Below are 26,105 nucleotides of genomic sequence, written 5' to 3' on the forward strand. Positions count from 1 at the left end.
GGTGTTACTGAACTCCCAGCAGTCAGTGGCCAAAAATAATGAGAGTCAGAATTCAACAACATATGGGTGGCACTGTGCCAGAGAAGGCTGGTGTAGAGTGATAAGGAGGGCGTGGCAAGCAACATGCACAACTTGAGATCAAAAAGGTGTACCTGTGCCCCTTACCCTCCCTTTTCAATTTTTCAGTTTTGCTCATCAGCATTTCCACCTTAATAGATCACAGTGTTCCATAGGAGAGTAGGAAACAGACCTCATGCCAGGTTGGACCATCAGTATTATCTGCACTGACTGGCAGCATCTCTCCAGGTTTCAGGCAAGGGCCTCTCTCTGTCCCACCTAGAGAAGCTGGGTGTTGAAGCTGGGTCTTTCTGCGTGCAATGCAGAGGCTACCAAACTGTCCCACTTTGTGTATATGATTGGCTGGACCTACACTTTGGATGCAAGGAGTCCTGTGTTCAAGTCCTTGGCATCTCCAGATGGGGCTGGGAGGACGCTGGTCTGGACACCTGGGGAGCTGCTGCCTGACAGCACTCAGTTAGCTGGACCAACAATCTGACATGAAATAAGGAATCTTCCTAATAGGTGTGCGGGGAGCAATGTAGTTCAGTGGTAGAGAAACCTGCTTTGTATGCAGAAGGTCTCAAGTATCTCCGGGTAGGGCTGGGAATGTCTCCTGCCTGAACCCTGGAGAGCTACTGGAGATGTCAGGGATTGAACCTGGGACTTTCTGCATGCAATGCAGGTTCTTTCTCACTGAGCTGCCAATATACGGTCAGTATATTGGTAGTAAATATTGAACTCAAAGGGTGAAGAGAACTATTTGTGTATTATCTGTTTTGGCCAGAGATGAAAGTTCACTGCAAAGCCCTGTTCACTTTTCATCTGTGTAATTGCATTTCCTGTTCAATACGGAACACCTTAGTTTTGGCAAAGGCTTTTCTTTCCAGCTCCACTTGGCATGCTTGTCGGCAGGATGTTTGATTCAGACTGACATGATCCTTGCCAAAAATCGATGGGGAATTGTAGAAAGCCTTGTGCTCTCAATTCCCAGCTCAATTAAAATCCAGCCGACCTGGGAAATCGTAGTATTGATTTAAGGGCCAGCCCTTTGGGCAGGGATCTTGGAGGTCCGATCTGTGAGTCTGAAAAGATCTATTGTGCATTTTTATTAAATTACTTTGTATGTCTATCCTGCCATATCCTTAAACAGCAGAGCTAATATCAGTATTCTAAGCATGTATCTGAGGGACGCGGGTGGCGCTGTGGGTTAAACCACAGAGCCTAGGACTTGCTGATCAGAAGGTCGGGGGATCAAATCCCTGTGACGGGGTGAGCTCCCGTTGCTCGGTCCCTGCTCCTGCCAACCTAGCAGTTCGAATGCACGTCAAAGTGCAAGTAGATAAATAGGTACCACTCTGGCAGGAAGGTAAACGGCGTTTCCGTGCGCTGCTCTGGTTCGCCAGAAGCGGCTTAGTCATGCTAGCCACATGACCTGGAAGCTGTACGCCGGCTCCCTCGGCCAATAAAGCGAGATGAGCGCCGCAACCCCAGAGTCGGCCACGACTGGACCTAATGGACAGGGGTCCCCTTACCTTTTTAGGCATGTATCTGTGCATGTACACAAATCTTGTCTGGTCTTGATAGAGAATTAAAATGTGTGCTGACTCTGGCCCTCCCCTGTGGGGATAAATGGGGGAAGGAGAATCTCATATGATGGCCTGCTGAGCTGTGGAGATAAGTCCAAGGGCCTCTGAGATACATCTCAATTGTATAGGAAAGTCTCTCCACAATACCAAGCTGTGTGGCAGTTGAGGGAGGGTCTTCTCCCTTTTGCAGTGAATCGGCCTCAGTGTGTTATCAGGATCACCCCACATCTTTCTTCCAAGCCCAGAGACCATAGACAGCAGCTGCCAGTCCAAGCGAGCAAGATTAAGTCAAATGGGCAAATAATGTGCTAGTGTGAAGCAGCTAGCCTTTTAACTGCAGCATACACCCAGTCACGGTTAAAAGCTTCCCACCAGCCTGCATAACTGTAACTCCAAGATGTCAATTATAGCATCCTTGTCTGGTTTTATAGCCCATCTGAGTTAGACGCACAGCCCATTTCCTTATTCCTCATCTCCTGTTGCACCTCCTGGCTAGCTCACCCTGTTCTGGAATTGTTCTGCTCTGGCTTAGTGCTCTCAATTGTCTTGGCACACAACACCATTCTAGTGTGGCCCTTGAGTGTTGTCTGGCTTCTTCCTAATGGGTCATTCCACCTCAGTTCAACACGGTCATGCCACCCACCATCTCGATTTTGATGAAACTTGCTGTACACCCATCCCTTATGATTGAAAGAAAGTAACCCCCTTAATTTTTTCCCCTCTTGAGATCCTGGGCCTTGTGTACATTTTATTTTTTTCCTCCATAACCAATGATCAGATCTCTTTGAAATTTTACACAGAGCTCAATAAGAGGATGAGGATTTCAGGAAAAATACACCAGCACCCAAAAGTTTTTATAAATGCCTAAAAAAAATGTATAAATGTACTGTAGTTTTTTTTTGGTGAAAAAACTAGGTTTAGAAAACCTAAATTTTCAGCGTGTGGGCACGATGGAATCAAAAGTTTTTGATGGTGAAAATTATTGCAAAGACATGCTCTTTCTCAACAGAGAATAAGATTTAATGGTTTTTTATGGCTTGTAACAAAATTTTACGTTTTTGGGACATCATGGGGGGAAAATGGCTACCGGGTACAACTTTCCTACAATGCATAGCTGTAATAGAAAAAATAAATGAAACAAAGTTGTTCCTCTTAAAATCTAAAATAATATTGGTTATTACAGGTTGGTTGTTTTTTTTTTCAAAAGTGCAGACTACTTTTTCAGTTTTGGGGTATTTAAAACTATGAAAATTGGCTATATCGTGAAATCAATCTTAAAAAAAATTTGGTCAGAAACTTTAAATGCTGGCATGTAAGGAAATAAGACCTAGCAAGAAAAAGATTAAAAGAATTTAAAATTATGCATTATTTTCAATTTTGCAACCATAAGGGAAGGGTGTTCACTAAGTTTCATCAAAATCCGAGAGGGTGGGTAGTGAAACCCTTGTTTTTTTATTTGATGTGGAATGGTCCTAATGTCACGTAGTAACTTTTAACAAAACCTCTCATCTCTCTTCCAGGCAGCACTCCCCCGTCATCCGCTTCCGCTTCTGCTCCTCCAAAAGTCGAAGCTTCCTTGGCCGTTGTCCCAGCCACATCTGCAGTTTCCAGCAAAGGGGCAGCCCCTTTGTCTTTCGCTTCCTTCACTCTGAAATCCACCAGATCTGATGCCCCGCCGCAGTATCCTGGCATATCGGAGACCCCCAAGCCTCCCCTTGGTTCCAACCTGAGCGGAGCAGTTGGCTTCCCCTTCTCTCCGGCCACCAGCATCTCCAAAGCGCCTCCAGCTCCGTCTCTGCTGTCCAGCCCCATTACAGCTTCTCCTCCCTCCTCTTTTGGTTCCGTGAGTTATAAAGCAGGCATGGACAGCTCAGCCGGAGCACCTCCCTTCGCGAGTCCTGTTGGGCTAAAGCAAGGTTTTGCCTTGCCACCTTCCTCCGTCAAAACTAACCTCACTGAAAAGTAAGTCTCCCTTTGAGTCTTTTTAGCCAATGTATGTGTGGTGGTTTTGAAGCAGTTTTTGAATGTATTAAACACATTGTTTTAAAGTTGGTGGGGCTCTCCGTGTGTTGCTGGATTCAGGGTTCCCATTGTCCAATGGAACATGCTGATTGCGGCTGATGGGAGTTGGAGTCCAATACCCGGAAGGGCACCACAGGTTCTGCACCAGGGGCCCCATCTGCATTGTACATTTAAAGCAGTACCGTTTTAAACAGGTCCTCCGTCCAAGGAATCTTAGGAACTGTTTGTTCAGGGGGATGAGAGCTGTTAGGAGACCCAGAGTTCCTGGGAAGAAGGATTGACTCTTAAGCCACTCTGGAAATTATCTCTCTGTGAGAGGGAATAGGGGTCTCTTAACCCGTCGCTGTGGTCTAAATCACAGAGCCTAGGGCTTGCCGATCAGAAGGTCGGCGGTTTGAATCCCTGCGACGGGGTCAGCTCCCGTTGCTCGGTCCCTGCTCCTGCTAACCTAGCAGTTCAAAAGCACAAAGTGCATGTAGATAAATAGGTACTGCTCCAGCAGGAAGGTAAACAGTGTTTCTGTGCACTGCTCTGGTTCGCCAGAAGCGGCTTAGTCATGCTGGCAACATGACCCAGAAGCTGTACACCGGCTCCCTCAGCCAATAAAGCGAGATGAGCGCTGCAACCCCAGAGTCGTCCGCAACTGGATCTAACAGTCAGGGGTCCCATTACCTTTATCTTTAACTTATCTCAGCAGGCTTAACAAGCAACAGCTCCCTGTGTTCTTTTGGATAGTGCAGCTATCCAAATAGTGCAGCTATTTTTCAATATATTTGTGGGTCAGAGATTTTCCACTGCTCTTGCAGAGTGCTGATGGCACAGGGTGTGACCAAGGGCACCCTGCATGCAGCTACGGGTAACATTCACCTCCAAAAGGCCCGTACCATGAAGCTTCCTAGTCCCAAGAGCATGGATTCTTCTATTCTCCCTCCCTCCCCAGGTTCGCTGCTGCAGAATCTTCTACACCAGCTGCCAACAGTGGCCAAAGCTCCAGTATGTTCTCCTTTTCACCTGCTGCAAAGCCTGTACCTGCTGGGACTCAGGTTCAGTCTACTGTGCTGGGCACTCCTCCTGCAGTGCCGATCAAGGCTTCCACCCCAGTCTCTTCAGCAGGTACATCCCCTCTCCCTTTCGCCCCTTTTCTGCTGATAATACCTCATATGTAGTTGTGACTGCATTACATGTGGATTAGTATGAGAAACAGGGATTGAGGACTATTAACTTTGTACAAAAATGTAAGTCTGGCGTTTCAACATCCCACAGTGGTTAGTTCTTTTTGCTGAAGATGTCTATTGCTGCCACACAGATTTTATTTTATTTTTAACTGCCTGCTGTGATCCCTCCTTTCTGGGATGGTCACATGTGTGCTTAGAGCTCTCTTTGCCGCGGTGGTCTGCTGTTTCTTGCTAATTTCTGCCCGCTGTTGCATCAGGCATTGGAGATTGGCGCTTACAGAATCTCTTGCTTCTTGGGGGCACAGATGGACGACTTCCTTTATTCAGTTTAATTTAAAGTGTTTATTTACTGCAGAGCTTTCCAAACTTTTCATGTTGGTGACACACTTTTTAGACATGCATCATTTCACAACACAGTAATTCATTTTTTTACTAGCAAACTGGAGGTTAAACTAACCCTTTTCCAGCCCTGGGAGAAGCGTGGGGAGCGTTTGCATGACACACCTACACACTGCAGCTGACACACCAATGTGCCATAACACACAGTTTGGAGAGCTCTGATCTACTGCTTAATATTTCAAAAATCTCCTAAGCAGCGTTTCTGGAAACTACATAAAAACATATAAACTTAATTTTCCTGAAAGCAAATAGCCACACTTACCAAATCCTGTAATCTTTGAAATTCATGAGTGTGAGTCATTTTGTTTCTTTTTGGACTCCTAGTGGTGCGTCCTTCTCAGAGTGCTCCTCCAGCTTCCATGCTCCAGAAAACGGCCAAGATTTCCTCAGCTCTTTCAAAAATGATCCCTTCCCAGGTAATTAGAAGCTGACCTGTCCTTGACAGGAACCATATTGTTCCATCTCAAAAACAAGGATCAAATCCGACAGAGTTTAGTGCATGAACAAAGCTGCTTCTATCTCACACAGCTTCTCTCTGGAAGATTGAAGGAGTCTCTGAGCAGCTTTGGGAAAGGGAGACATTCAGTTACATGATTGAACCCCAAGAGTGTGCTCCTGCGCATATTAGGTGGTTATTTAGGAAGGAAGACATTTTATCTGTGACTCCTGGTGGATATGTGGCTCAGGGTGCCTAAACACTGTTGGCGGTGGGGTGGGGGTTGCTTAAGAGATTTTAGGGAGGCAGGTTTTAATTTTGGGGAGGCTTAATTTTTCTTGTCCTTGGTATTAATTTTTTGTACCGTTATTGTCAGACCCACCCTTATAGACAAGCAAATTACAGATTTTATTTACTTGTGTTTCGCTTTCAACACACACGCTTCCCCTTCCTCCCTCTCTTCCTTTAACATGTTCAGAAGTTTTCTTGTTTTATCTCTCATAGCGGAACATTTTAGTTCTAAAATTCCCCATCAAACAATAATAAAGCATTTGTGCCTTTCAGGGCCGGCAGCAACCACCCACTGCTGGGGTGGAGAAACAGACTCACCAGTGGAATGATTCAGATCCTGTCATCATAGGAATCAGGGAGGAGGTGAGGCTTTCTGGAGCAATGATGTACTGTTCCTCCCCGGGTCACCTTTCTTTGAACCTGGACTCCATATGAAGTTGGACTTAACTCTCATCAATGGTCAGAGGATGATGGGAGTTGTAGTCCAACAGCATCTGGTGGGCAACATGTTTGCTGTCCGTACTGTTCTTCCCCAACCTGAGCTCTCAACGGTTGGGTGTGTCGTCATTTAACATGCATGAACGACTAAACTTGTTCCCGTAGATTGCACATTTCCAGAAGGAGATGGAAGAGCTGAAAGGCAGGACAGCCAAAGCTGCCATTGAAGTGGGCACCGAGGAAGAGGAGGAGATGTTGAGGATGGAGTCAAACGACCTTCACACTTTCCTTCTGGAGATCAAAGAGACAACAGAGGTAAGAAGATTTGGGGGAGGATGTAGCCTCCAGTTGAGAACCAAGTTTTCCTTCATGCTCAATTATCTCAGGGTTGAGAGTGGGTTACTTGTTAGGTCCTGGTTTTTACAAATTGAAGAACTTCTCATTCTGTTGACTGCATAGGACAATTATGGTGGTATTACTATTACTAAGACTGTGACATTTTCTGTGCAATCCTAACCATGTCTGCTCTGTTTGGTAGCCCTGGTAATTCAAGGTGGGTGTTGTATTCTTCATTGTGTGGTGTATATATTTTATTTTCAGCTTTGCCTGAAACAGTTGCCAAATCAGTATCATAAAGTACAGTGGTTTGAAATGGCCTTCTGATTCCTGCCCCACTCAAGTCCCACTTATTAAATACAGTAGTTAGTTCACTCCATTGTTTTGTAATTGAGTGTATGTTTTCATTTGCTGAAAACAATATGCTGTGCCTTAATAGGCCACTTTGCCCTTGGCTGCACGCCTCATGTATTTTCCTTATTTATCATACTTATCCTATTCCCATCAGATTGCACTCTTAAGGAGGAAGTTTGAAAGGGGGTTTGGTCTCCTGAAGGAGACGTACTCTCTCCATTGTGTTGCCTCCGGCAAATAGTTTTGCTGGGTTTTGGGGAACCGTCCCACAAACCTTTCTTGAGCTAGAGACAAAAGTAAGATGACAGAAATGTGCATACAACATAGTTCCATCTTCTGGTTAAAGAAGCTTAGCACCATGTCTGAAATGATAACCATAATTTGTGACTGGCTTGGAAACCATGGTCTGAAGGCTGTTTGGGTTCTATTCTTTTGGCAGATCATATATATTTATTGAATGATTTTTAGCCAAACTAGTCAAACTTTTTTTAGTCAAACTTCTCAGAATGACTTTAGAGCAAAAATCCACAGCAAGCCACTTAAAAATTCCAGTGGGAATAAAATGTCTGGTTTTGAGCTAAGACTGAAAATAAAATAAATACAGCATCAAGCAAACAGTTTGCCACAGTTGAAGCCTCTAGACCAGGGGAGAGCAGGCTTCCAAGATCTGCTGTTGCTTTTGCTAGAATCCTGATATTCAAACAGAACAGTCGCAAAAGGCACACACTTAAGGACAAATCCCTGGGCTTAGTTTTCTTTAATGTTGTGTACCAGAACTGAACAATACCATCAGTCCTTCTCACCCAAATCCACCCTGGTTACCTTCTACCCCAGGCTTTCTTCATTTCAGTAATATATGATGGGGCAGGTTGCTAATGTTATTGTTGCCACTGTTTTTGTTCTATTTATGTTGGGGTTTTGTTTTTTTAAGTGCTTGTTTTGTCTAATTAGTTTAGCTATGGTTATGGGGCGGCATACAGATGCCAAAATTTTAAAAAAGAAACGAACAGGGAACTGAGATGCAGACAGGCTTGTAGAAGCCTTCTGATTTGTTAGGTCCCACCACCCCTGCCCCTGAGATGTAGAATCCTGCTTGTGGCAGAATCCTGCTTGTGGCAGCAGTTTGTGCTGCTGAACTGTGTTGTTGCCCCAGTATAGCTTTCTTCCAGACCTGATGAATTAACATTTCTGTGGAAAAGCCACATATGTGTTTTGTGACAAAGAGTTCCATCTACTTCCTGGTGGGTCTTCCTCTCCCTTTGTTCCTTTCTTGTAGTCCCTTCATGCAGACTTTAGCCTCCTGAAGACAAGCCTGCTGGAGGGGTTTGCAGGGCTGGAAGAAGCAAGACAGAAGGACAAGCGTGCTCACAACTCTGCATATCTGCACCTGCTCTATAAGAGGCCTTTGGACCCCAAAAGTGAAGCTCAACTTCAGGTAGGATCCTTGATAGGGCAAGGGGGTCAGAGCTTTGGGAGCCAGGGGGAAATTATAAATGTCTGCTAGGGAGGCAGAGGAAGTTCCAAACCCTATGGTACCCAGCAGGTAATGGTACCTGTTCCAGTTAGAGATGTCACATAGGCTGCTCCAATCTCTAGCAAGCATTCCCTGTTGCTAGTTGCTCCCTTCTCAGAAGTTAAGCGTGTTTGCTTGGAAATGTTTTGGTAAGAGCTTTGGACAGTGTATATGAATCTCTTACCTCTTCCACTCCTCTTTTTACTTCTCCAAGAGCCCTGTCAAGTAGATTAGACTGAGATATGGTGAATGGCCCAAGGCAACCTTGTGAGTTTCATGTCTTTGGATATTAGAACCTGGGTTTCCCTAGTCTTGTAAAGGTAAAGGGACCCCTGACCATTGGGTCCAGTCGCGAACGACTCTGGGGTTGCGGTGCTCATTTCGCTTTATTGGCCGAGGGAGCTGGCGTACAGCTTCCAGGTCATGTGGCCAGCATGACTAAGCTGCTTCTGGCGAACCAGAGCAGCACACGGAAACGCTGTTTACCTTCCCACTGGAGCGGTACCTATTTATCTACTTGCACTTCGTGCTTTCGAACTGCTAGGTTGGCAGGAGCAGGGATCGAGCAACGGGAGCTCACCCCATCACGGGGATTCGAACCACCGACCTTCTGATCGGCAAGCCCTAGGCTCTGTGGTTTAACCCTCAGCGCCACCCGCGTCCCTTTCTTAGTCTCAGTCAGTCTTTATCCAATACCCCAGGGCAGCTATGTTTTGGTCCTTACAGCTGTTGGTGAACCACAACTCCCAGCACCCCTGACTGTTGGCCGGGCTGGCTGGGACTCATGGAGTTGGAGTCCAACCACATCTGGAGAACCACAGGTTCTCCATTACACTGTACTGCTTCTCTGTGAATACATTTGCAATTCCCCAGATTGGATGGAAACTAATTGTAGACTGGATTGGGTTTTGTGACTACCAGTTGACAGTCCCTATTATTTTTGCTAAAGTGGCCATGGCCCAGATGTAGAAAATTTCCATTGCATGCAGAAGGTCCCATCTTCAATCCCTGGCATCTCCAGGTAGAGTTGGGAAAGAACCCTGTCTGAAACTCTGGCGAAGTGTTCCAGTCAGTGTAGCCAATACTGAGCTAGTTGGGCCAGTAGTTTGACTCAGTACAAGGCAGCTTCCTATGTACATTGGCTGTTGATTCAGAACCATGAGGACTAGAATCTTTCTTATGTTTAGGGGAAAATCAATAGCCCAGTGGTAGAGCACCTGCTTTGCATGTAGAAAGTCCCAGATTCAGTCCCCAGCATATCCAAGTAGTGCTTGGAATGTTCCCTGCCTGAAACCCCTGAGAGCCACTGCCAGTCAGTGTAGACAGTACTGAGCTAGATGGACCAATGACCTGACTCAATTTAAGGCAGCTTCCTACGTTTCTGGGGTGAGCAATGCCTTTATTGTACGATTGTCTAAAGGGCAAATTGTTGGCCCGCTGGCCTAGAGGCTGTTCTTTAAGCCAATGTCATCTTCTCAACATTTTTCTTTGCTCCATCTTCAAACATGGGAGGCAAAGTTTTCGTAATGAAGTGCCAGTTTAATAATTCTAGCCCAATTTTTATAAAGAAAAAGTGGGTTCATCATCGGGGATTGTTTTATCACCACAAAGTGCCGTGCTGCTCAATGTGATGATTTACAAGGACTTGAGCTGCTGCAGTTAATTTCACGGATGGGGAGGCTGGAAGCCAAATGGGCTTGTAAATGCTGGGTTGCCGCAGGAAGTTCCTGCCAATGTGCAAAAAGGTTTTTTCGAACGAGAGACTTCACCTCATTCTGCTTGCGCTTCTCCTCCCCTGGGGTGTCAGAAGTTAAACAAGCTATTTCTCCCCTGTCGTGCTGAACTGTAAAATATTGAACTGAGCCTTGGCTGGTATTGTGTAATTGACACAGCTTGGATGCATGAGGATAATGTGGGATGCGACCTCTGAGCAGGAGCCATAATTAAAACAGTACTTTAGAAGGCTGAATGTAAGGTCAGGGTGTTAGTTAATCTCTTATTGCCCTTGGGTGATAACTCCCTTGCCATAAGAAGAGCCCTGCTTGATCAGGCCAAAGGCCTACCTTCTCCAGCCTCCTGTTCTTACAGTTCCAACCAGGTGCCGCAGTGGAAAGCCCAGAAGCAAGACTGGAGTGCAGCTGCGCTGTCCCTACTTGCGATTCCCAGCAACTGATAGTCAGAGGCATACTGCCTCTTTTTTTGCTATAAGGAATTAAAATCGAGGAAAGGTGGATAGCATTTCTCTCTTTCTCTCTTTTGACAATGCTCTTCAAAATAGCAACACATCCTTTCCGAAAGCAGCAGCCATCTCTCCCTACAAGTGTAGCAGCCAGCAAATCAATATCTTCCGCAGCCCTGCTGAGTTCTGAAGCCAGTGGAACAATCACATTCATTAAACTAAAGAAGCCTTTTTGGGGACAATTTTCAATCATTCATGCACACCAGTTGAGGCTCCAACAGGCCCCCTGCAGGCAATAATCATCTTCCCCAAATGCCACATCTAAATTAAAATAGGGCATTGAGTCGTTGCTTGAATAAACATGTGAATCTAGATCTGTAACGTGATACAGATAAGCAGAATCTGGCTGGATTCGACTGAAGGCCTGTCTGGCCCAGCATCCTTTTCTCACAGTGGCCAACCAGATGCCTCTTTGGAGCCCATGAACAGCAACAGCCCTTTCCACTTTGGCCCCATTTCCTTGAAAACAACTTGCATCATTAAATAACCCTTTTCAGTATACAAAATGCTTGAAGTTCACTTTGCCCTCCCGGCACCACTGTGAGTTAGGCTTGAGACAGGTCTAGGCATGCAGCAGAGTGAGGTACAGGCTGAGGGAGGGCAGCTCTGGTTTACATAAATCAAGAAAGACACCCTGATTTTCTCAAATTCATCCTTTATTTCTGCAAACTGCTTTGTACTCTACTATGGTACGTCAAGCCCTCTAACAATGCCTTTTCCCAAATCCCAGCCAACCTGCCTTTCTCCAAGAGCTCCAAGGTCTTCCAGTGATTAGCTAGTTCCAGATGTGAAGCTACAAGTTTCTGATTGGACTATTTTAGTATCCTTGGGCTGCCCAGTCACCAATAAGGCTAAAGCCGGGTCAGAGAAGATAGAAATGCTTTTAAATAAATGCCTTCTCTAAGGTTGTTTGCACTGATTCTTTGGTTATTTATGCATCCTGCCCCACCTTTCCTCAACTGGGTGCTGGAAGCCTCATTGAAATCTAGATAGATCACAGTCTGTTATTAACCACAGAAGGAAACCAAATCAGTATGGTTGTAAACTCTTGATAATCTTAATAATTTCGGAAACAAACCACACACACACACACACACCCACACACACCACACACACACACTTGTATAGTGTCCTGAGTGGATTAAAAATGATTCTAAATTCCCCGCCTTCTTTTTTCTGGGCAGGAAATCCGGCGCTTACACCAGTACGTGAAATTTGCTGTTCAGGATGTGAATGATGTCCTGGATTTGGAGTGGGATCGGCACCTGGAACAGCAAAAAAAGCAGAAGTGAGTTTTCAAGCTTACTTCTTAGCTAAGTGATACTCAAAAAGCCAAGTGTCTTCAAATATCATAGTGCGGTTTGCAACATAAAAACACAAATATCTAGCATGATAACAAATGCCAGTTGGTGCAGCAGTAAAACTGCTGGCACATTTTCAAAGCTAAGCAGAGTCCAGTTTCAGGTTTCAAGTTGGGCGAGGGAACTGACTGGGTTGAGATTCTTGCATTGCAGGGAGTTGGACCAGATGACCCTCTGGGTCCCTTCCAATTCCTCAGTTCTACAATTTGATGGTATCATAAAACGAAACAAAACCCCAGTTCTTATAAGAAAAGCCCTTCTGGTTTATGCCAATGGTCCATCCTGTTCTCACGGTGGCCGACCAGATGGCTGTAGAAAACCAGTAAGCAGCATTCAAGGACACGAGCACTCCCTTCCTGCGGTCTCCATCTGCAGAGATTTGAAGCGTTATTCTCTGACCTACCATTTACAATCTGCGTTTGTGCTTTAACTGTTTTAATATATGACATTCTTTAAATGTTTGCATTGTTTTGTTGTATTTTTCTCTGTTCTTTTGCCTCTCTCTTTCTCTCCCTGTTGAAATTTGGTTTCTGGTTTTTCCTTTTCCAAATAGGCACTTACTGGTACCTGAGCGCGAGACTCTCTTCAATGCCCTCACCAATAACCGGGAGATCATTGACCAGCAGCTGAAACGGCTGAAGAATTTGGTGGGCAGCCTGCAGGAGCTCCGCTTGTACAATCAGACGCCACGGTGGAGCCTATCCACTACCACCTCTTCCAGCAGCAGCATACAAAGGTGGGCATTGCTCAAGAAACCCCTCAAGCAGCTTGCTTTCCCCCTCTGCAGTGCATTGGTTTGTCTGAGTGCTGGGTCCAAAGCTTTGCCAAAGAAGGAGCATTGTGTCCAACCTAAGTTTTGCTCAGCGTAGACACTGAAAAGAATGAGGATTACTAAGTTAGGCCCATTAATTTCAAGAGGTTTACTATTTGAGTTGAACACAATCCATTGAAATTAATGGATCTATGTTGGTCATGTCTGTTAATTTCAATGGGTCTAATGTTCGCTGTAAGCCACATTTTCCTTCCTTGTGTTTGGGTCTAGATGGAATGGAAAGCTTGTGTGTGTGTGTGTGTGTGAGAGAGAGAGAGAGAGAGAGAGAAAGAGAGTGTATACATACTTTTTTTAAACAGCGTGTATCTAGTGCTTAAAGCCCCAAAGGGTGCTATGAATAACAGAGAACTTGGCAGTGGGACAAACTAAGTAGGCTTTTGAGCTTTCAGGGGTTGTGGACTGAAACAGATACGTGTGTTGAACCATGTTCCACCCCCACCACCCCCACATTCCTCCAACCCATCACCAGCCCCATCCAGCTTTGTGTGTGTGTTTAATATCATTGAGTAAACATTTTCTGAAAATCTTTTCCTCTGTTCAGTTTGAATAACGGTGACTTTTAGTCCGTGGATTCTGTTAGAAACTGTATCCCACCATCCTTTATACTGAGCACAGTCGTACGTGTTTACATGTCTAGAAGGTGCTTACCTTTGCCCAGGGGGCTTTGAGTTGCTCAAATTTCACCACCACCTTCCCCATCCCCAAGTACCACATTCTATACTATGGGAGTCCCCTCCCCACAAAGAAGAACATATCACGGCGGGTTTTATGGTGGGTAAGGGACTCAAGTTAGAGGGGAAGGAGGTGGAAAAGTCAATTCCATGGGCAGATTCCACTTACGGAACTTGGAATCCAACCTCTTGTAACTGATAATGCAGGTGGATCTTCTTGTGCTGCTGGCCAGTTTAGTTTTCCTCAAAGGAACATGCCTGTAAACACTAGTTTCCTGTGAGTTGCTTGCTTTTCTTTCTCCATATGTACTTCAATGTCTAAATAGAATAGCATAGTGGTTAAGAGCTGTGAGCTAAAAAATGGTCCCTCTCTACTCAATATTTACAGTAGCTGAGTTCACTGGAAGCCAGCCTACATAAAGAGTTCTTATAAAACAGATGGTGGGGGACCTTTGGCCCTCCAAAGGTGGTTGAACTACAGCTACCATCCACCTCTGGCCAATAGCCCAGGTGTGGTGGGAGTCATTGTTCAGAACATCTTGAGGATCAAAGATTCCCTACTGTTTTTTTTTAAAAAAAATATAAAACAGTAAATGCTCGCAGATGCAGCTCTATTTATGGGAAAACTGAAGTGGTTGTTTCAGACTTTGGATGCTTGGATGTGGGGGCAGCCATGGTAGCAGCCCCCATTTCCCTCTGTTGAAGGACAGAGCTCAGTGTGTGCATGCCATGTGGCCTGTCCTGGGTCCCTTAACCTAGAGGTTTTCAACCTTTTTGAGTCCACGGCTGCCTTGATCAACTACGTTCTTTCTGCAGCACCCCTGTGGGGCTCAGGAGCCCAGTTATGTCACCCCTTGCCTGAAGGGCTAGCATCCTCTTTCCCAAAACACCCTTCCTTGTGGAGTGTTCCCTCAGCCTCCTCTCCTTTCCCCTCCCCTTGGGAGTCTTCCAGACAGCTGCCACCACTGCCCCTAGTCTCTGAACTCCCACCCCAGCCTCCCACTTGTCTCTCCATACGATACGATATGATACTCTTTATTGTCATTGTCCCATACAGAACAACGAAATAGAAAAATCTACATAAGACATTCAAAACCCAACAAGCCTGCTATCCCAGCTATCCCAACCTGGTTAGCCCCCTAAGAACTCTGATGCCTCGTTTTTTAATACAATATACTCCCATACAGACTCCTTAAAAGCGTTTAAAACCAAAATCGCATTTGGGTAGAAACTGTTTCTCAGGCGGCTAGTCCTAGTCTTTATAACCCAGTACCTTATTCCAGAAGGCAGAAGCTGAAAGAGATCATTTCCGGGGTGCGCACTATCCTGCGCTATCTCTGCAGCTTTCTTATGGCACTTGGAAGAATAGATTTGATCCAAGGTGGGAAGAGTGCACCCAGTTATTCTCTTTGTAGTCTTTACAACCCTGGACAGCATTGTTTTTTCCCTGACTGTGCAACTCCCAAACCACAAACACAGACCATAAATTAATACACTCTCCACAGTACAATGGTACAATGGTACCATTCCCAACAGCAAGGGCTGGCTGGCTGGGCTCTCTCACCTGCTTGTTTGCTTACTCTGAGGCCACTTCAGCTTCTGGCAACCAGCCCCACCCCCCACCCCCTGGCCAGTCCCAGAGGCACCATTTGCCTGGAGAGCTTGTAACCAGGGCTGCTGCAACAAACAGCTGTGCAAGCTTTTGGGATGCAGAGATGTGAGAGGGCATCAGAGGAGGGAGAGAGGGACGGAGGCCAGTGTTTCGCCTGACTGTCAGTCAAGGCACCCCAGGGTGCCACAGCACACTGGTTGAGAACCACTGGCCCAACCTGCTTCCCACAAGTGCAGTGGAGCCTTCTTTTCCTACTAACCATCACAGGAGGATGCTGTCCTATCACTTTGGAACTTCTTGTTTAATGACACCAGACAGGTGTCTTCACTATTCCCTTTTCAGTGCCTATTTTTGGTTTAGGTAAGCTTGTCCAGACACATAGAAACAGGAATTTAAAAAATATTTAAAATCCACAATAAGAAGAAGAAAAAACACATTAAAATTAATGTTGACATTCTGTTTATCTTGTCTTTCATAAGGCAAGCATCTCCAAATGTACAGATGCTGACATGCTTTAATCTCTTTTTAATTGCTCATGTTATTTCTTTTAAAAGGTTTTAAAATTTGTTTCTGGTTATGTATTGCTAATTTTACTATTTATTGTAAACTGCTTTAAGGTTTTATTTATTACAATCAGTGTGTGTGTGTGTGTGTGTGTGTGTGTATGGTTAATCAAACAGGTGATTTTATTGTTTTTGCTTTACTTTTTGTAAGCCACTTAGAGGTTCCATTTACAATTAAGTGCTATATTCTTGTTAAATAAAATATGGACATATTTTTCCTCTTCTAAGTGTCAGTAAGCATATAGGTAAGATGCTTTGGCAACTTAGTGTCTTCCTCTGCACCTCATCATGGTATTACATTTTTTGCTTCAGTTTCTTTTCCATCATCTGAGGAAGAGCTTTGATAAGCGTTGCTGCAGATGCCCCTGGTTTATATATGAACTAAAATCGTATTGCAGTGTATACAAATTGAGCTAAAATTGGTATTCAGCCAAGCTGCATTCCAAGTAGAGCTATTGAAATTTATCTAAATCAGCCATGTCCATTAATTTTGATGGGTATACTCTAAGTAGGACTAATGTTGGGTTCATCCCCATAAATATTTTAGTTTTGCCTTTAGCTAATTTTAAGTTGCTGAGACCACGTTTCTGCCATGGCTCGTTGCTGTGCCAAGAATCTGACGTTAGTTGTGCTTTTTGAGTTCTTCAGAAACAGTAAATAGGGTCTGATTGATGCCTGGCTTCTTCTTTTTTCCTTTCCCTCCCTTTTGCTTTTCTAACTCTCATCAACTCAGCCTTGACAGTGAACTGGAGAGCCTAAGTAACGCCTTGACAAAAGCTACTCTTCAACCTTCCACCAGAACTTCAAAATCACCAGGTAGTGACTACATTGGTCTGTTGTCATGTCCTTGTGTAGTGCTAATGTGTGTGGGTTTGTTTTCTGTGAAACAAGCACACTTTAGGGGACTCATTGCACAGAGATAATAATCGGTGTTGATTACTGTATAAAAATTTATCAAGGTTTTGTACATCACAGTCAACCACACTATGCATTATGATGGGTGTGGAGAACCTTATGGCCCTCCAGATGTTGTTGAACTACAACTCCCATCAGTCCCAACCAGCATGCAGGATCCCAGGGAGGAGCTCACACCTGTTCCACTCCCCTTTTAGCTCAGCATAGTGTGGCACCTTGGCAGCTGATTGTGGTAAAGGAAGAGCATCCCAAATCGCAATCCTGGACTCAGAATGCAAGCTGAGCCAGCCCTTGGCTTAGTTGTTCTACCAAACTGATCTAAAAAGACTGGCAAAGCAACTGCGATCTGCTCTGCAGGAGCCAGCACGTTCATGCTAAACCATGGTTTGTCTCAGTGTTAACATGTGAACCCAACCGCTGTATGGAATAATAATTTATTTATTTTTTAGCTTGAATCGCTTCTTCGAGCCTCAACCCTGCTTTTTTCCTGCACAGTGAAGCTATAAAACAAGTTAGAATATAGTCACAGCAATAAAAATGTAGATGGAGCAGCTACAGTATTGTCCATAAAAAAACTGCTTTTCTATGCTGAGTGTGAAGTAAAAAAAACAAAACAAAACCCTAACTTCACAAGGTTTCAGAAGTCCACCATGAAGATTCTACCAGCATATTTAAGACTGGGCCGGGTGACTGATGAGGACTCGTTTTTCTTCTGGTTTGATGGTGATGTAATAAAGAAAAGGAGGAAATGAACAAAACATTGTATGCAGCTAAATTCTACTTGGAGTGGACCCAAGTTAGTCATGTTCATTAATTTCCATGGATCTACTCTGAGTAGGTCTAACATTACATACAACGCCCCCCCCCCCGAATAATTTTTCATCCGTATTTTATTTTTTATGATTAACTGTTACAAATACTTCATATGAAGAGAGCTACAAGGCTAGCATGCGTAACTTGTTTCACTTTGCAACCATTCTTTTATATCAAATATTATAATCTTCTTTAATCTTAAAATAGAGAATTACCTATGGCCACCTTTTCAGTGGGTGTTATGGACTACAAAAGCATGCCTGTGCTGGCGGGACTTGCAGTCCAAAACCTACAGAGGGTGCCAGGTTGAGGGAAGCTGTTCTCAGTGGAGGAGGGAGTCCATGGCGGTTGCTACTGGTTTCAAATCCATGGGCTGGCTTTCAGGTTAATTTGATGAAGTGTTCCCAGTACATCTGGGAAACTGAGTTCAACAAGCTGCACTATGTGTAACTAGCAAGTTGGTATCTCCTAACATTTAATTTACTCCTGCTCAGAATAAATGTATTGAAATAGTTGGGCATGACTTACTTCAGTCCATTACTTTTAAATGGATCTGCTCTAGAACTCAGTTGGCTAGAAACCTAGTCTTTTTTTTTTAAAGTGGATGTAAGGGTTTGCAATTGAAACTGAATGTCTGCAGGATTATAAGGGTCCATACTGGCAGTGCTTGATAAATAATCATGCTTCTTGCTTCTCTTCTAGCCAAACTGTCCCCTGTGAAGCAGGCCCAGCTGAGGAATTTGCTTTCTAAGAGGAAGGTGCCGCCCGTAAGGACAACTGCACCAGGTATCCTCTGGGACTTGAAAATAACTTCATTGCTTGGCAAAGTTGTTTTTCCAACTGTCTGCTCCCCCTGACACACAGACACACACAATAGCCTGCCTTTGCCATTAGGTGGAGCCAGCTGCAAAGCATCGCAATATATTCCTCTCCTCTTCAAGGGGTCCTTCTGTTCAGGGTAGCCATGCCTTCCTCCTCTACTAGCTGTAAGGGGCTCTATCAGACCAATTCACTATCCAACACATTTTGTATATTTCTTTTTTAATTGACAACTTGGCATTCTGTAGCTCCACTGCCCATGCTTGGTCTTCATTGGCCTGCTTTTTGGAGGGGCTCCCCTTTGGGAGTGGTTGGGGTGTTGTTGTTTTTGTTCTTCTACAATCCTTGGGATTTGCTCGAGTATGCTGTTGCCTCCTGTTTCCAAGTGCTTGGTTCCATTTTAAATTAATCTAAAGCTGCTTGCACACTATACATTTTGAACATGCACCCTCCCTCAAAGCAGCATGGGAACTATGGCTTACCCCTTGGAGCTAGAATTCTCAGCAACCTTAAGCTACAGGTCCCATGATTCTTTGGGGGAAGCTATGTGCTTTAAATGTATTGGCAGTGTATGCAGCCTTAAGCCAATTTTAATCTTGGGATTGCTGGGTCAGAGCAAAGGCACCTCAAGATATCAGAGTGCCAATATCCCGTCACATCTTGTTCCATGACTCTTCCTTCTGAAATACCACCCACCCCCTCAAAGCTACTGTATGAGCTTCCAAATCAGGAAGGCTTCCTGTTGCTCTCATCCCCTCTTTGCCTTATGATTTCAGCCAACCTCTCCCAGTCAGCCTTCCTGTCCTTGAGATACGATGAAGATTTGGATGATGTTAGCTCCACGTCTTCCATTGCCCAGTCCCTGGAGAATGAGGATGTTCAAGCCGCAGATCCAGAGGAAGAGGAGGTTGCCCCAATCCAAGTTCCCCGGCATGCCCCCGTTGTCCGAACCCCCTCAATTCAGCCTGGTCTAATGATACAGCCCCTCCCTCACGGCAAACCCCACATCCCAATGGGCACTTTGAGTGAGTAGACTATAGAATGCACATCTTTCTCATTTTGTGTTTCATTTTGCAGGATTTTTGTTTGTCAGTTTTGTTGGGAGACCAGGTGCTGAGTTGAGATGAGATGACTAGATGCTGGGGAAACAATTGTAGAAATCTAAAGATTGCAGCAGGATTAAAATAAACTGCGGAAAGGAAAGTGTAAAGTGTAAAATGAAAACCTGCTGGAGGGAGGGAGGGAGGGAAGTCCGCGCTCGGTAGAGCGATGAAAAAACAAGTGGGTATAAGATTATGGAACTTTATTGTATTTGTTTTGTTTGTTTGATTTATGCTAAAGAAAATTAATAAAAATGCATTTAAAAAAGAAGAAGAAGAGATGACTAGATGCTGAATTGAGTTGTCTCAATGCTTAGCTGAGTTAAGGTGGACCATTAGTCAGATCAAGTATATTAGTTTTCCTATGTTTTCATGATTGGAATCTCTTTTGCTGAAAACATGGACACTTTATGCCAAGAAACCTAAATTCTCCACTGACTCATTTTCAACCTAATTCTTCACACATTCTTTTGCTCATTTTGCTGAAAATTGCTCAACCTCTTTGCTTCTGGGCCTCAGTATTCTGACTTATTGAATTTCTGAGCTGCAGGGTCTGGGAGGGAGCAAACTGCAGCATTTGTTGATGTTTCACTATTATGCTGCCCTTCTTCTAACAAGCTTAGGGCAGCAAACATGGTTTCCTTCTCCCTACTACAGTGGTACCTTGGAAGTGGAGCGGAATCCATTCTGGAAATTCGTTCGACTTCCAAAATGTTCGGAAACCAAGGCGTAGCTTCCAATTGTCTGTAAGAAGTTCCTGCAGCCAGTTGGAAGCTGCGGAAGCTCCGTCAAACGTTCGGCTTCCAAAGAACATTCGCAAACTGGAACACTCACTTCCTGGTTTGCAGCAGCATTCGGGTGCCAAAATGGACGAGTACCAAGGCACTCGACAACCAAGGTACTACTGTATATCTTCACAAAAACCCAGTGTGGTAGGTTAGGTTAATAGCAATTGACTGGCCCTGGGGTATTGACCTCAGAGAGTCCCCAGTTCCTTGCATGGCAGTTCCAGGCCTTTCTGGCAAGGGTTAATGGGAGATGTCACCTCAAACATCTGATTGGTAAAGGCTGTTTGTTTGTTTGTTTGTTTGTTTGTTTGTTTAGATTTTGAAATTTACAAACAATTGCATCTTCTCTATTAATCCAAATCTATTCTATCTCCATTACAACCATAATTCATCGTTAAACTACAAATATTATTCCAATCCTACTAATAATTTAAGAACTTTGCTTCAGGATGAGAACAGAAATCGTGTGGCGGCAGCGGGAGGCCCCATTAGCTAAAGTGGTACCTCAGGTTAAGAACAGTTTCAGGTTAAGAATGGACCTCCAGAACGAATTAAGTTCTTAACCTGAGGTACCACTGTAATACTTGTAGTTTAACTATGAATTATGGTTGTAATGGAGATAGAATAGATTTGGATTAATAGAGAAGATGCCGGGGGGGAAGTTAACATAAGGACCCACAAAGGGGAAGAAGGAAGTCCAGGGGAATCGATGGAATTCTCTTTCAGTTTTGGTTGTTTGACAATTTTTAAGGTAAATTATATATTTTACCCATTCCTTATTAAAATTTTGGTCTTCCTGATTTCTGATACTTCTGGTCATTTTTGTCAGTTCAGCATAGTCCATCAGCTTAATCTGCCATTCTTCTCTGGTAGGGACTTCTCTCCATCTCGGGCAGCAGTGGTCGAGTACATAAATAGTCTTTTCTGGTCTATTGGTATTTTAGCACCTAGAATTCCTAGAAGGAAAGCTTTGGGTTTTTTAGAAAAAGTTATTTTAAACAGTTTCCCCCCAGTTTATTATATATCATCTCCCAGAATTCTTTTACTACTTTACAAGTCCACCATGTATGGTAAAAGGTGCCTTCTTTTTCCTTGCATTTCCAGCATGTACCGTATTTGACCTTATTTTATACATTTTAGCTAATTTGCTAGGAGTTAAGTACGAACAATACATCATTTTCATATAATTTTCTTTCAAAGTATGACCTCCTGTAAATTTCAAATCCCAGTTCCGTAACTTCTCCCATGGTGTAAATTGGGAGTTTTTCATTCAGCGTTTTTGGTAAATTATTCTGCTTAAGATTATCTTCAATATTATTTATCTTCTTTTTGCTGGCTCAGTATAAGGTAAAGGGACCCCTGACCGTTAGGTCCAGTCGCGGACGACTCTGGGGTTGCGGTGCTCATCTCGCATTACTGGCCGAGGGAGCCGGTGTACAGCTTCCGGGTCATGTGGCCAGCGTGACTAAGCCGCTTCTGGCGAACCAGAGCAGTGCACGGAAACGCCGTTTACCTTCCCGTCGGAGTGGTACCTATTTATCTACTTGCACTTTGACGTGCTTTTGAATTGCTAGGTTGGCAGGAGCTGGGACCGAGGAACGGGAGCTCACCTCGTTGCAGGGATTCAAACCGCCGACCTTCTGGTCAGCAAGCCCTACGCTCTGTGGTTTAGACCACAGCGCCACCCGTGTCGCCTGGCTCAGCATAGTTTTGAATAAAATCTTACAAAATGTTTTCTTACATCTTTTGGATTATCTATAACTTTACCTTCTATATTGAGCTTAAAATCAGAAATCAGGTCTTGCCAGTTAAGTACATGTAAATGTTCCCTCTCACAAAGAAATAAAAATATATTATTTATTATTATTATTAAGTCTTATTCCAACCAGGAGAAGCATGTGTCAGGAAAATCCATTAATAATCTGAATAATCCAATACTGAGGTAAACATGCCAATAACAGTAAGATCAAAAAAGAAAAATGGAGATGATAATAAAAATTAATAATAAAACCAAAGTTAATAATAATAATGCCAACAAAGTCCATATACTTTATTCAAATAGTTTTATATTTCTGGTGAAAGTTAATTACTAATAGGAAAAATAAAATAAAATATATACCTTGTAGATTGTTCCCATGCAGATTTTTCTAAAAAACACACGTCCGGGGTGGACCTCTTTTTTACACCCCCCAACATTTGCCAAATTGATTCCCATTTCAATATACAGTTTGTTATTCAGAGCTCTAAACTTTTGGAAAAGTTACTGCTTTGATACTTTTTGCCGTGGAGCTGTGTTGGAGCCTGGCGCTTTTGGCTCAGTCTCCCCCCCCCCCCCCCGCCCAACTCTTTTCAGAGCAATGAGTGGGGAAAAGAGCTCGACAATTGCACTGCTGGACTCCTCAGAACCCAAAAGGACCTTTGGGCTTTCTTGGGGGTGCACGGTGCCCTCATGCTTCCCCCAATTCACTCGCTGTCCAACGCCATTCCACAGTAACCCGGATGTTGGTAAAGGCTGTTTTAACCACTACACTTCAGTGGCTTGGTAGATAGGTGTACAAGGAAGGTGGTTGGACTGGATAGCCATATTCATGTGAGAGAGGTGGCTCTATAGCCCCTAGAAAGTCAGTAGGCCGTAAATGAAATGGAAGTTTTGTGCATCCTATACTAATTCTGTGCATAAGCAGCAGGATTAAAGATACTAGTATTTTTGTATTGGTTGGGATTAATCTGAGACTAACAACAAAAACAACAACAATTATTTATTATTTATACTCTGCCCCTCTGGGTGGCTTCCAACAAAATATTAAAATACAGTAGTCCATCAAACATTAAAAGCTTCCCTAAACAAGGCTGCCTTCAGATGTCTTCTAAAAGTCTGGTAGTTGTTGTTCTCTTTGACATCTGGTGGAAGGGCATTCCACAGGGCGGGTGCCACTACTGAGAAGGCCCTCTGCCTGGTTCCCTGTAACTTGGCTTCTCTCAGTGAGGGAATCGCCAGAAGGCCCTCGGCGCTGGACCTCAGTGTCTGGGCTGAACAATGGGGGTGGAGACGCTCCTTCAGGTATACTTAGCCAACTTCGACATACACAGCCATGAAGCCCTTATTGAAAATCTGTTTATGGCAGGAAACGTTGTTGCAAAGTGCTAGAAATTCATAATGGGCCACTACACACGATAGTATGGTTGAGGAAAGCCTCTTGGGAGGCAGAACTAATAACGTTAACAGATTAACACATCCTTTGGGAATGGAAGTGGAAATTGTGATGAGCTGTTGCGAAGATAGGACCCTTTTGTGTAATTTTTTATTATTACTGTACGGGTTCTCAGAGGACCCTTTACTTTCTGTTTTGGTCTCATATCATTGCAATTTTTTTAAAAAAAAAATGCACATGGGGCCTCAAAGCCCTTGGCCCAGAACCAGATAACCACAGAACTGATTTCATATGGGTGCTGTGGACTTAAGACTCTGAAATAGCTGTCTAGCAAACTGTTTTTGAAAGGGTCCTTCAAGAGCAGTTTCTGGTATGGAACAGCAGAGCCTGATACTTCAAAGGGAGGAAAGGAGAAGGAAACTAAAACCCACCTTTCTTTCCCCTTCCATGGTTCTTTTAATTTCCCCATAATTTCTGCATAGTCTGACAAAACCATTTAGTTTAATTCTCTCCCCCCGCATTATATTTCTTTATTATACATTATACTGTTGAATTTACCTTAATCCTGCTAGCATTTTCACTTGTTTACAGTTATTTTAAGATATTTGAAGATGGCTATCATATCTCCCATCAGTCTCCTCTTATCCAGGCTAAAAATACCCAATTCCCTAAACCATTCATTCTAAAGCTTGGTTTCCAAAGCCTTGATCATCTTGGTTGCATATGTTCCAGTTTCTCAATATTCATCTTAAACTGTGTGGCCAAGAACTGGACACAGTCCTGTAGTCTGGTCTGACCAAGGCAGAGTGGAACTGGTTATTTCCCTTCATCTGGACACTATACTTCTGTTGATGCAACCTAGAATTGCATTAGCTTTTTTTGCTGCTGCATTGCACTGTTGGCTCATGCTAAGCTTGTGATCTACTAAGACTCCTAGATCCTTTTCACATGTAGTACTGGAAAGCTAGGTGCCCCCCATCTTATATTTGGGCAGCTAGTTATTCCTGCCTAAGTGTAGAACCTTACATGATGTTTACAAGATGTTTGATTCTCTGCTGTTCATAGTAACTTAACAATCTCCCACCCCATTCCAGTAGCCATGCCCAGAATCATCCCCCAAGGGGCAGACAGCACAATGCTGGCAACAAAGACAGTGAAGCACGGAGCCCCCGCTCCCTCCACTGGCCTCCCAGCACCCCAGGCAGCAGCAGAAGCAGCATTGCGGAGACAGATGGCTACCCAGAACCCAGGTAAACCTCACATTTTGACCAGGTATCGATTTGGGGTTGCTAATGATTGTGTAGACTCTGCACATCTCTTCAAAGGGACACAGGTGGCACTGTGGTCTAAACCACTAAGCCTCTCGGGCTTGCTGATCAAAAGGTCGGTGGTTTGAATCCCCGCGACGGGGTGAGCTCCCATTGCTCGGTCCCAGCTCCTGCCAACCTAGCAGTTCAAAAGCACCCCCAAAAAGTGCAAGTAGATAAATAGGTACCGCTCTGGCAAGAAGGTAAACGGTGTTTTCGTGCGCTGCTCTGGTTTCACCAGAAGCTGCTTAGTCATGCTGGCCATATGTCCTGGAAAAACTGTCTGCAGACAAACACCGGCTCCCTCAGCCTGTAAAGCGAGATGAGCGCTGCAACCCCAGAATCGTTCGCGACTGTACTTAATGGTCAGGGGTCCTTTACCTTTACCTTTTTGCACATCTCCTCACTTTTTAACTCTGGTTTTCCTTGAGAAGTTTTTCACGCCATTGATGAAAGCAAACGAAAAAGGGGAGGTTTAATCATGACTGAAAGAGGGGTTGGTTCAGAAAATACTTCAATGGAGTCTCATTGGTCACTTGGTTATCTTCCAGACCGGCTCAGCATGTGAAGGGAATGAGAGCACATAGCCTTCTTCCAATCCTAAACAATGCTCTGCCCCACTTGTGTGGATTAGATAAATTCATGAAGGGCGAGGCTATCAATGGCTGCTATATAAAAATCTTATGCAAAGAGCACAGCACCATGTAACAACCACACACAAAAATGCTGACGGGCACACAACTGTAACAATCATATACCAATAAGAAGAACATTGCAGTCTGGCAGATACCATTACCCTTGTGCAGAGTACATTTCGGCAAGGCTTACAGGGGAATCACATTGTCCCAAATAATTATTTTACTGAAGAATGTTCTAAGAAGCCAATAACATGATTTCAAGACCCTGATTGCAATCCTCATCCTGGGGAAGACTTCAGAGACGCCAGTCTCTGAAAGAGGTTACTGGGTCTCAAGAGGTGATGCCACTGAAGGGCCCAAATATATGGACAGATTATTACAATTGTGTGCACTTCAGCATTTGTTTGCCGTGGCTTTGATGGCTACTAGCCATCACTCTGTTGGAGGCAGTGCACCTCTGAATCCCATTTTTATTTATTTATTTTTGTTTAGAACATTTGTACTCTGCTCTTCGGCCAGAAAGGCTCCTAGAGCAGCTTACATGCACTCAAAACAAGACAGTCTTGCAGTCTAAAAATGAACACAACACACCTGTAGATGCCAAGGGTTGAACCTGGGGCCTTCTGCATGCAAAGCGGGTGCTCTTTCTCTGAATATCCAGCCTCTTAACCTTGTATAGTTAATC

The 26,105-nt window shown here is 44.1% G+C and overlaps 1 protein-coding gene and 1 long non-coding RNA gene across 7 annotated transcripts in view; one reads left to right on the forward strand and one right to left on the reverse strand.

Moving 5' to 3' along the window:
- Positions 1-26,105, forward strand: part of NUP214 (nucleoporin 214) — an 81,121-nt gene that overhangs the window by 14,314 nt on the left and 40,702 nt on the right. For 4 of the 6 annotated variants that reach the window (XM_053373347.1, XM_053373343.1, XM_053373348.1 and 1 more), the window contains exons 12-23: positions 3,167-3,608; positions 4,609-4,781; positions 5,567-5,658; positions 6,243-6,332; positions 6,573-6,722; positions 8,374-8,532; positions 12,034-12,137; positions 12,764-12,946; positions 16,622-16,704; positions 18,319-18,402; positions 19,212-19,460; positions 24,570-24,725. In XM_053373347.1, coding sequence (XP_053229322.1) covers positions 3,167-3,608; positions 4,609-4,781; positions 5,567-5,658; positions 6,243-6,332; positions 6,573-6,722; positions 8,374-8,532; positions 12,034-12,137; positions 12,764-12,946; positions 16,622-16,704; positions 18,319-18,402; positions 19,212-19,460; positions 24,570-24,725 — 1,965 coding nt within the window. The remainder of the gene's footprint in view (positions 1-3,166; positions 3,609-4,608; positions 4,782-5,566; positions 5,659-6,242; positions 6,333-6,572; positions 6,723-8,373; positions 8,533-12,033; positions 12,138-12,763; positions 12,947-16,621; positions 16,705-18,318; positions 18,403-19,211; positions 19,461-24,569; positions 24,726-26,105) is intronic. The other 2 variants (XM_053373346.1, XM_053373349.1) reach the window with 2 other exon arrangements.
- LOC128406210 (uncharacterized) lies at positions 11,485-15,128 on the reverse strand. The gene is made up of 3 exons (XR_008328442.1): positions 14,987-15,128; positions 13,691-14,031; positions 11,485-13,082 (listed from the first exon to the last, which is right to left on the reverse strand). It is a non-coding gene; the product is annotated as an uncharacterized LOC128406210 (long non-coding RNA).

This window comes from Podarcis raffonei, chromosome Z (assembly GCF_027172205.1).
Source record: "Podarcis raffonei isolate rPodRaf1 chromosome Z, rPodRaf1.pri, whole genome shotgun sequence".
NCBI classification, from domain to species: Eukaryota; Metazoa; Chordata; class Lepidosauria; order Squamata; family Lacertidae; genus Podarcis; species Podarcis raffonei.